This window comes from Lepidochelys kempii, chromosome 1 (genome assembly GCF_965140285.1).
Source record: "Lepidochelys kempii isolate rLepKem1 chromosome 1, rLepKem1.hap1, whole genome shotgun sequence".
NCBI lineage: Eukaryota > Metazoa > Chordata > Testudines > Cheloniidae > Lepidochelys > Lepidochelys kempii.
In genome coordinates, this window is record NC_136380.1 from 125315035 (window position 1) to 125325522 (window position 10488).

At 46.3% G+C, this 10488-nt stretch overlaps 1 protein-coding gene across 1 annotated transcript; it reads right to left on the reverse strand.

Moving 5' to 3' along the window:
• Nucleotides 1–5403: 5403 nt before the first annotated feature.
• On the reverse strand, nucleotides 5404–9242 carry LOC140914903 (uncharacterized). Its single transcript, XM_073353884.2, has 3 exons — nucleotides 8139–9242; nucleotides 7556–7672; nucleotides 5404–6783 (listed from the first exon to the last, which is right to left on the reverse strand). The coding sequence occupies exons 1-3, from the start codon at nucleotides 9159–9161 to the stop codon at nucleotides 6247–6249; spliced, it is 1677 nt and encodes a 558-aa protein (XP_073209985.1). The 5' UTR covers nucleotides 9162–9242; the 3' UTR covers nucleotides 5404–6246.
• Between the last annotated feature and the right edge of the window lie 1246 nt (nucleotides 9243–10488).

Genomic DNA, 10488 nt, shown 5'->3' on the forward strand with positions numbered 1-10488 from the left:
TTGCCAGCCTGCACATCCTGCTCTAGATAATGTGACCCACTGAAGCACAACTCAGTCTACACTGAGGGACAATGTTCTGGCTAGATTACTGAGAGAGAGCTGGTGGGGCTGGTATGGAATCAGGGCACCCCCCAGACTGCAAGCATCACAGGACATTTTGCATTTTGATTATAACCCCGCACAAAAATCACAAGTGACTTTTTAATAAACAATTCCACTCAATTACGTTTCATTAATAATCATAAACAAACCCATACAAGTATATCCATTGGAAAGATAGTGTTTTCCTTTTCTGAGAACATATGTTTGTAAACCACGTAACTGGGCCCCGAGTAATTTTGGAGTGAGTAATTTCCGAATGTGCAATTACAAATGACTAAAGTGCAATAGCTCCCTGAAGCATCATCACAATTTCTGCAGCGAGTGCTTAATTGTAGCCAGACTTTGTAACCTTAACATGGCCTGTGTCCTTGCCATAACCCTAGGCCCAAGCTCCACTCTCCAACATATGGGAAAATTTTTCAAGCTGATTGCTCCAATCTGATTAGGGGAAGTTATGTAGCTGCCATTTATTCAGTGTCTTGTTACCACGCTCTAACAGCTGCTTTGTAAAAGATTCCCATTAAGGCCATTTTCTGCCTATTCCAATTCCAGTGTGTCTGTTGAAGTAATTGTGACTGCACTGATTGTTCCGGGGGTGCCAACAATTAAAAAATAAAAATGTTTTGGATATCAGATTGGCAAAAAAACAACTTTAATATCATAATGAATTGGCAAAGAGAATGAGTTTCCCCCCGTCCGCCCCAGTTTCCCAGTCTGAATTCCTTGGCGTGTCACAAGAACTTCCTTCCTCAGTGTACGCAGACTGAGACAAGCCCAGGTGTCTCTAAGAATGTGAGAGATGAGACATTCACTATATGTATATATATTTTACAGGCAACTACTAAGAATAATATAACCACATTTTGTGACAAGAATCCATACCTTTAATTGGCAGTCTGGGAACCTTAAACATTTTGCTGGATTTTTCAGTCTGAGTTGTAACGATGCTGTGGCCAACACTCTGCATGTAACCGAAATGTCAAGCCCACGCTGCTGGGGAATAGTCGGCATTCTGTCAAGGTAATCTGTTCCAAACTAAAAGAAATGACACATTCCAAAGTGAAGGTGCCTAAAGTACCCAAAGAACTTAACAAATCTTCACCGGTGCTTTCAGCCAGTCCTGGAAGGCTGACATTTACACTGTGACCAAGGCATACATTCTTTCCTTATTTATTCAAATGTTTTAGGAACCTATGTTTATTTGGTCCAGAATTTTTATTAAACAAGCAGTCCGATGGGCTGAATCTCAATTAGTTTCTGATTAGAATGTTCTAGATGGGGCAAAAATAATGATGCTGGTTAGCCCTAGCTACTGAACCTCAAAAAACTCAGGGTTTGGGTTCAGAGGCTCACCTAAATGTCTAACTGCTTATTCGAGCCCCTTGAGATATATTCACTCCTGCTGTAATTCCATTTACTCCAACAAGCATCAATTTGGCCCTTTAAATCTGCAAACTGGGGCTATGCTTCTGCACCTATTGAAGACAATAGGAGATTTATGATTGTCTACATTTGGACTGGGATGGGGCCCTGGGTGTGGTCATCTTGCAAGATTCCTAGTACATCCCCCTTCCAGTTACCTTGAGAATAGCTTTTCAGTGTATTTCAGCATTTTCCCTATAGTTGAGAAACCATAAAGTATAAAGACAAGTGAAAATGAGAACTTTTTTTTAAGTCATCCAAGCTTTTCATGTCTCAGAGATTTGGTTTGAGTAGTGGCAGTGGTTGGAGTTGCTCTTTATTGTATCTTGAGTGAGCACGTAGGGACAATTCTGTTCTCTGGACAAATACAAATTGCTTAGCTTTAACAGATTTCCATGTTTGTATCTGAGAGCAGATTTCAGCCCTTCATTTTTTGGATACTCCAGTTTGGTTTTAACAGTGAGAAAACTTCTTTATAGTATATGGCTGCTGTGTGACTCCCACTGCTAGCTCTGTACAAAACTTTCAAACAGAACCCAAGACCAAGGAAATCCAGTTTCAGGTGTCATAAAAACGATCCTCTACAAAGGCTGAGCGTGACCAATTTACTCTTTTTTTTTATGCCCCTCAACACCTAAGTATCTGAGCACCTCTCAAGACTTAAAAATAACCAATAATATTGATCTTTCTCTCATTCCAACCTGCTGGGAAGAAAGAGAATGTTACTCTATTTGATTGTTGAATTTTGTGTGTGTTGGTTTGTATGTCAGAAGACTTTACTGTGGGGAAAGCCAAGCTGAAGAAAATAATTTTGCATTGAGTTCTGAACACAGTGAGGTTAGTAGATTCTTGTTTCTCCAGGTAGCAAATTGCACATTTTAGGTATAACTCTGGTAAAAGCTCAGGGCCAAGATTTTCATAAAGGTGTGCCCGAAGTTAAGGGCCAACATTTTTACACCGAGGAGCCTAACTTCAGGCTCCAACGTCCATATTTAGAACCCTAAAGATGGGGTTTACAAAAGTCCCATTGAAATGAAGGGAAGCTGATGGATGCATAGGACTTTTTGACAGGTGTCAGTAAAGACTAAATTCTTCATTATCTCACTTAGAAAAGACAGGTTGGATACTAGGTGGTATTTGCCAGGTCATTAGCTGGTAGATTTTTGTATGGCTGGTAGATTCCCTCTATCAGAGGAGATGTTGACAGTGCATAAAATTTTAAATAATGCCTAAGTCCCAGTGAAAGTCACTTCTGAAAAGGGGACTCAGGCTCTTAAGTCACTTATACCTGTTAGTAATCCCATATGTTCCCTACTGTCTTTGATTATCCAGGGATCAGGGGCCCAGATGTTTATCTCGTTTGTTGTCAGTGACTCTGTGATTACTACTTGTGTGAAAGGGCCACATTCGTGGAAGGAGAGCTTTTGTGGTTTTGGCCCAATAGTCAACTTCTCGGTCTTGGCAGCCCCTAACACATCCCAGATATGCATGATCTTCTTGATGAAATAAATAGTTAATTCTCTCAGCAAGACAGGTTGGCTTTGGAGCTGAGTGCAGATCATCTGGGTTTGTGAGATGATTTGCAACTTTGGGAAGATTTGGGAGCTGTGACTGTGTCATCTTTTTGGCAGATAGGATATAGGATCTTTGGCCAAGAGCCACAAAGGTATTGAGGAGCCTAAATACCATTGTAGATCTGGGCCTTTATGCCTACTTTGCAGTGGAGTTACATCTTTGCAAGAATTCTTTCTGTCCAATCAATTTATCAGATCAGGTTTTTCACAAGTTTATTTCCAACAGTCATTGGTGAGTTTGGGGATGGAAAGGGATGCTTTGGTGTTATAGTACCTATAGCAGCAGTCAAGAAGTACATATAGATATTCATTAGTTTTACTCCATGGCATCTTGGCTGGACAGAGCTTTCCTTTGGCAGGGTCTAAGAGTATCTTGATTACACCATGGAGATGGGTGTCTCTGAAGACAGAAGTGGTTTAACCAAAATAGGGAAACAGGTCCTTCATTATTTATATCTACCAGTAGCCCAAGGGCCCAGTCCAGACATTGCTGTCTGTGTGTGTCAAAAAGTTATCTCTGAGAAACCTAAGGTGGAGAATTTCAGAGAGGAGGCTTTGGACCATTGCATCAGAGGTTTCCCAAGACTCAGAGTCTTGTGAGTTGTATCACCATGTGAGAGGATGTCTCTATCAGCTCCTTTGCAAAACATTTTTTATATTAACAACATGCCCGGTTAGTTTTGACTCTGAACTCACCATTTAAATGGATACCCTCATTTTATTTCTAATGAGGTTTTCCTACATTTGAGTTCAGAGGGCTTGGTCCTCCTAGGAACCATGATGAATAGAATATCTTGGGAGGATAAGATGAACTAATACCAAATGATGGAATGAGTCAGTCAGGGTTCTGCACCAATAAGACTATGGGTAGTGAAGGGCTTAATGACCACACATCTCATGTTGATCAGCCTAGGGCTGAGGCCCTGTTGCTTGTTATGGGCCCATGTGAGGTAGCTGTTTGCTGTTTGCACACGACCATGTAATGATCTTCTTTCTAAGAACTTGTTGACTGGTTTCCTCCGTTTGTTCCCATTATGGCTTGTGTTGGGATGCAGGTGGGCTGTTGGCCTGGTTTGCAGTAGTGGTGGATTAATGACATGTTAATTACCTAGAAAGCGGCAAGATCGTTCAAATCCCCTTGCTTAACGGAATTATATTAAAGTGCATTGTCAGTGAATATATGAGATATGTTAGATGCCCAAGGTATTGCTAAGTCTTTTGGACACTACTGAACACAGTCCTGTTGCTGGTGAAGCTTCAACCCAGGGTGGTGAAAAGTGGGGTTGCAGGTGGGAGCTTTTATAATATGTTAAGTATTTTAGATGCAGTCATTAGGCTGCTCATAGTTGTGGTGCAGACAGAAGTGGTGTAGCTTATGTCCTGAGGTGGTGTTGGTTCCCAACGACGTAGAAGGGCTCTGTTTGGCTTCCTGCTATGAGGTGAGTGGGGAGAGAACAGGGAGATGTTTCTTGGCTCAGGGTTTCAAAGTTCTCAGATGCAGGAAAAGCAGCTACTCAGAGCTGATCTATACTTAAAATGTAGGTCAACATAGCTACGGCTCTCAAGGGTGTGAAAAATCCACCCCCTCCCCTGAGTTCTGCAGCTATGCTAATTTAACCCCTAGTGTAGATGCAGCTAGGTCAATGGAAGAATGCTTTCATCAAACTAGTTACCATTGCTTGGGGAAGTGGTGTTTCTACAGTGACAGAAAACCCTCTTCTATCGGTGTAGGCTGTGTCTATATTATAGTGTTATACCAGCATAGCTAAGGCACTCGTACATGGCCTATGAGGCCTCATTCTGCTTCTAAGGGAAAGCAGGTTGGTTGTGTGCTACTTACTGCTGGTTGAGTTTCTAGCTAATTATTTAAAAAATCATAGTAGTTGGGGAGGTTTTTCCTTTCCTGTGTCTGTTGTTGCTAGGAGGGAAGGACAGAAGTGGAGAGTCCTATCCCACAACAAGTACCTGATTTTCCCTCAGGGCTTGTCTTCACTTACCAGGGGATTGATGCATGGCGATCAATCCACCAGGGGTTGATTTAGCGGCTCTGGTGTAGACCTGCTAAATCGACCACTGATCACTCTCCTGTCGACTCCGGTACTCCACTGGAACAAGAAGCACAAGGTAAGGCAATGGGAGAGTTTCTCCCATTGACCCAGCGCGGTGTAGACACTGCAATAAGTCAATCTAAGGTACGTCGACTCCAGCTACGTTACTCACGTAGCTGGAGTTGCATAACTTAGGTTGACTTAGCCCCATAGAGTAGACCTGCCTGTTGCGGTTCAGTGATGAGACAGAACACAGCTTTATGCAAGCAAACAGGCTGGTCAGCGGAGATGGGCTGTTCTGCCCCCCCGCCTTCCACCTTCTCCTTTTATTATATTTCTCCCCCTAAGCATTACACACTGCTACACAAAGGAATGTATGACGTTGATTCATATGCTTAGTTACCATCCTCTATCTACTACAATCCTGGTTCTCAGGCCTTGAGCCCAGGCTAAAGAAACCTCCCACAGTTGCTGTCCAAACAATCAAGTTCTCAGGGTTCATATCTAGCCCTTGTCCTTGGATAGAGCAATGTGTGCATTGCTCCTAGGAAACAGTCAGGGTGTGCCCCGCCTGCTTCCAGGTGGAATAGCTAGACATTAACCCTTCATCTCCCCTTTTTTTGTTTATTGAAGTTGGCCATCTCATGGTAGCCGCCAATTTGTTTTGTCATGCTATTTAACTCCCAGACAGACAAGGACATAACCTGGGGAGCTTTCCAGGGCAAAATTTTACAAAGTCTTAACAAGGAAGGAATACATTGTACACAGCAACAACAAAAAATAAGCCCAATGATTACAAACACAAAATAACCAAAAGCTTAACATCTGCAATATAATCATCTAAAAGGGGTACACTTCTTTTACTACAATTGTAACCAGCAAAAGGCAATATAAATGTCATTCTACTAAGACAGCAAAGGGTGCCATCACTTAAATTTGCAGGAATATTATTAAAGGTGCATGAACCACAAGTAAAAACCCATCCTGATGGTAGGATGATATGGCCATAATTATATGAAACATTAACAGCATGGGAACAATTTAAAAGGGATTGAGAAATTTTTGACAGCCCAATGGCACCTTTGTACTAGTGCAGTTAACTACACGCGCACAGGTGACATTGTGAGCCCCGGCCGGGTACGGTGTGTGGAGGGATATAGCCGTGCGAGGCAGAATATAGTTGGCCGGGCCCCAATTAACCATGCTAGAGTACTGGGAGAAAAGATTAGCATAAGCAAAGAGCAGTATCTTATTCTCCTTCGGGCTTGTAACGGGGGAGGTGCTTCCGAGCCAACCCCTACAGGAAATAGCAGGCACAAAAGGCACACAATCATCACAGAATTAGCAGTGATTTGGGCGAGAATCGCCACAAACAAAGTCTTAGGAGTTTCTGGCTGCTGATCTGCTGCCAGTTTTCGTTGAGCCGTGGCGACCAATGCTTTTACTGCTCCCCATGTCACGGGCTGGCTTGGGACGCTACGCCTCCTCCGTTTCCGTCCCGCCGTTGTCAACTCGGGGGGCAACGCGGTCTCCTCCAAGGTCAGCTGAAACTCTGGTATGGGATTCGACAGCCCCTGGTGCCATGCCATGTTGTTTAAGTGCTGGTCGCACACACCGGGCTGGAACCCACAACGGTCCTGCAGGGAGAGACACAGCAGCATATCCCCAACCCCAAGTGATTAGAGGTGCTGGGCCCAGCCACTGTGGATCGGGCAGCTGACGGTAAAAGACACGCGGTCTTTCCAGTACCTCAGATTTGTGAAAATGCTGATCCGCAGGGGTCTGCTGATCTGCATTCAGTGTTAAATTATTTAAAGTAAACAAGAGAATATACATCTGTTGTTGAATGTCTCCTAAGGTTCGGAGACGCAGCTCCCCTTGTTTTAATTGTTTATCTAGCAAGGTTTTGAGTGTGCGATTGGCACGTTCAACAATGGCTTGGCCCGTGGAATTATAAGGGATTCCGTGTTTGAGACGGACGTCCCAGCGGGCACAAAAGGTGGAGAGGGCTGCAGAGCAGTAGGCTGGGGCATTATCTGTTTTAATTTGGCAAGGGCGACCCATAACAGAAAAGCAGGCCAGCAAATGGTGAATAACTTTGTTAGTGGCTTCCCCACGTTGTGGGGTTGCCCAAAGGAAGCCTGAATAAGTATCAACGGAAACATGTAAAAATGAATAGGGGCGGAATTGTGGTACATGAGTAACATCCATTTGCCACAGCTGATTTGCTGCGGTACCTCGGGGGTTAACGGCATAAGAAAAAGTAGGAGCAGCAGCAGCACAGTGGGGGCAGGAACGAACAATGGAACGTGCATGATCAGCAGGAATGTGAAACTGCCGGGCCAAAACAGAGGCAGACTGATGAAAAAAGGCATGGCTTTCAATGGGGTCAGAAAAAAGGGAATTTACCTGACCACGCAACGCGCGATCGGCGCGTGCATTGCCCTCAGTGAGTGGCCCAGGCAGAGGGGTATGACTGCGAATATGAGCAACAAAGTAAGGGAAATGACGAGTGGCAAGAAGATGCTGTAAAGACAAAAACAGGCGAAGGAGGTCTGCCTCAACCTGAGGGGTAATGAGGGCAAGGGGTAAATGATCAATTACCTGATAAACATAATGGGTATCCACAATTAAATTAAAGGGACAATCAGCAAAAAGTTGAAAGGCCAAAATAACAGCAGCCAATTCTGAACGCTGTGCAGAATGCTGAGGCAGTGTAAAACGAGAATGCCAACGAGGGGGGTCACCCAACTGATAAGTGACTACACCTCGGTGGGGAGAGCCATCAGATGTTAATATCGAGGGTGGTGTCTAACTTTGTAAGTAAATCACGGCCCCAAATATTGAGGTGGACAGGGAGCACAAAAGGGCGGATTGTAGCAAGGGCACGGCCTCCTGGTTTAGAGACCGTGACCCAAGACAAACTTTGGCGCCCGGGTTTGCTACCCCCAATCCCCCACAACTCTTTAGAAGGAACCGTAGGCCAACTAACCGGCCACTCCAGATCACGAATCACTGTAACGTCAGCTCCAGTGTCCACCAGCCCTGTAAAAGGAACATCATTTAAGAGAAGTATTAACTGAGGTTTCGAGGGGCAGACTGACATTGTCAGAGCAACAAGTGGAGAAGACGCGCTGTGAGACGGCGAGTGAGACAACGTAGATCCAAAGCCTCCTCCGCCCCGAGTTCGATCCTCGGCAGCTGGCACCTGATAGGGGACTAAAATCAACTGTGCAATTGACCGTCCACGCGGGAGCGACTGTGGAAGATGAGTCCACACCTGAACCTTAATAATGCCAGTGTAATCAGCATCAATGACCCCTGGAATGACAAAAAAGCCCCGTTTCCCAGCATGTGAGCGAGGGAGAACAAGACCTACAAAGCCGGCAGGGAGAGGTCCCATCACCTGTGTAGGTATGGCACAGACCTCCCCTGGCAGCCAAAAGTCAGTGTCCTCCTGCAATCTGTTGGTAAAATCCAAAAAGGACTCTAAGGCACCCTGACGGATACTGACAAAGCTTTTGGTAGGCTTGCCTGAATCCGGGACCTTCTTAAAAGCGTGCTGGGCACAGGTGGAAATAATGGGGAAGACGGCCTGAGGGAGTTGAGACTGCATCTCAATAGTAGCAAACTGGCCCTCCCCTGCCAAATGCTCATAAATGATACCTTGCTCTCTATATACCTGGGCTTGGCGTTCTGCCATCTGCCGATACTCACTAAGCCAAATAACATACTGACTGGGTGACAACATCATGCGCAGCAGCGTTTTCCAATCCTCAGGGATTAGGGAGTACCCAGCACCCATCCCTTCAATGAGACCACGCACAAAGGTGCTAGTCAGGCCAAATTCACGAATTGCTTTCTTTACCTCTCTAACCACCGAGTATGGCAGAGTGGTCCAGGTGCCCACGGGGTTGCCCTGGTCATCATTCTGCCAGGTCACCGGGCAAACGGAGACCAGATCAGCCAGCTCCTCTGCTGTAAGATCTGATCGAGCTTTCGCTGCGTGAACCATTTGTTGCACCAGCGAAAGCTTCTGAGCAGATGCAGATGACTCTCCGGGGGGCCCCACGCGGGGAGGGTGATCACACACCGGCTCCGGTGGGGAAGGCCAGGAAGGCGGTGGTAATAGAGGCACTGGGGGCGAAGCAGGGGGAGGGATGGCTGCAGGAGCGGACGGGGGTGGCAGGATCGGCAGCTCCTCTGTTGGGGCTGGAGAGGGCCTTTCCGAGGCGACACGCTGTGTCGCATCGCCAGGAGGGGGGATGGCTGCAGGGGCGGACGGGGGCGGCGAGAGCACCAGCCTCGCGAGGGAGGGTCTGTCCGAGGCGACACGCTGTACCACGTCGCGGCAGAGGTGCCAGGCATGTAAAGCCTGCACGGGTGCCCGAGGCTCTTTGTGCAATGTCTGGCCCAATCGCTCCCAGTCCGCTAGCTTAAGGCTTCCAGCTTCAGGATACCACGGGCACTTGGCACGCACCTCCTGTAGCAGGAGAGTGAGTTCTCGAGCCGGGCAGTCATGCTGAGCCTTACGCAGCAAATACTGCAGCTCATTACGGTGTTGCACTTGCAAAGCAGAGAGGGAGCTTCCCATACTTACCACAATGAAAAATACTCACCAGGATCCACGAAGTGGATGAGTGACGCGTCTGAAACCCTTGCCGGGCGAGGTGAGTGCTGAGGGCCCCACGTTGGGCGCCAGTTGTTGCGGTTCAGTGATGAGACAGAACACAGCTTTATGCAAGCAAACAGGCTGGTCAGCGGAGATGGGCTGTTCTGCCCCCCTGCCTTCCACCTTCTCCTTTTATTATATTTCTCCCCCTAAGCATTACACACTGCTACACAAAGGAATGTATGACGTTGATTCATATGCTTAGTTACCATCCTCTATCTACTACAATCCTGGTTCTCAGGCCTTGAGCCCAGGCTAAAGAAACCTCCCACAGTTGCTGTCCAAACAATCAAGTTCTCAGGGTTCATATCTAGCCCTTGTCCTTGGATAGCGCAATGTGTGCATTGCTCCTAGGAAACAGTCAGGGTGTGCCCCGCCTGCTTCCAGGTGGAATAGCTAGACATTAACCCTTCATCTGCCCTTTGATATAATCAGAGGCAGATCTAATGGGCAGCCAATTAAGCAATGTTGACCAGGCCCACCAGCTAATGTATACATACAGCTGTAATGCTCAGAGAGTGCTTCAAAGCTGGGAGCTCAGCAGAGCTCACCTCTGGCTACACAGAACTGGGGCTCTCCTCTTTCCTGCAGGCCATGTTCTTCCCTCATTGTAGACTGACTCGGTTACTTTGCATCTGTTTTGGGGTGGGAAGGATTTAAGCCTGCCCAG

Excerpts from the sequence above, each read along its gene's own strand:
- LOC140914903 (XM_073353884.2), bottom strand. The coding sequence starts at position 9,161 with ATGGTTCACGCAGCGAAAGCTCGATCAGATCTTACAGCAGAGGAGCTG. Across the intron at positions 7,673-8,138 it reads TTCGTGATCTGGAGTGGCCG|CATCTTCTTGCCACTCGTCA; the intron begins GTTAGTTGGCCT and ends TTGTCTTTACAG. Across the intron at positions 6,784-7,555 it reads ATCGCGCGTTGCGTGGTCAG|GACCGTTGTGGGTTCCAGCC; the intron begins GTAAATTCCCTT and ends CTCTCCCTGCAG.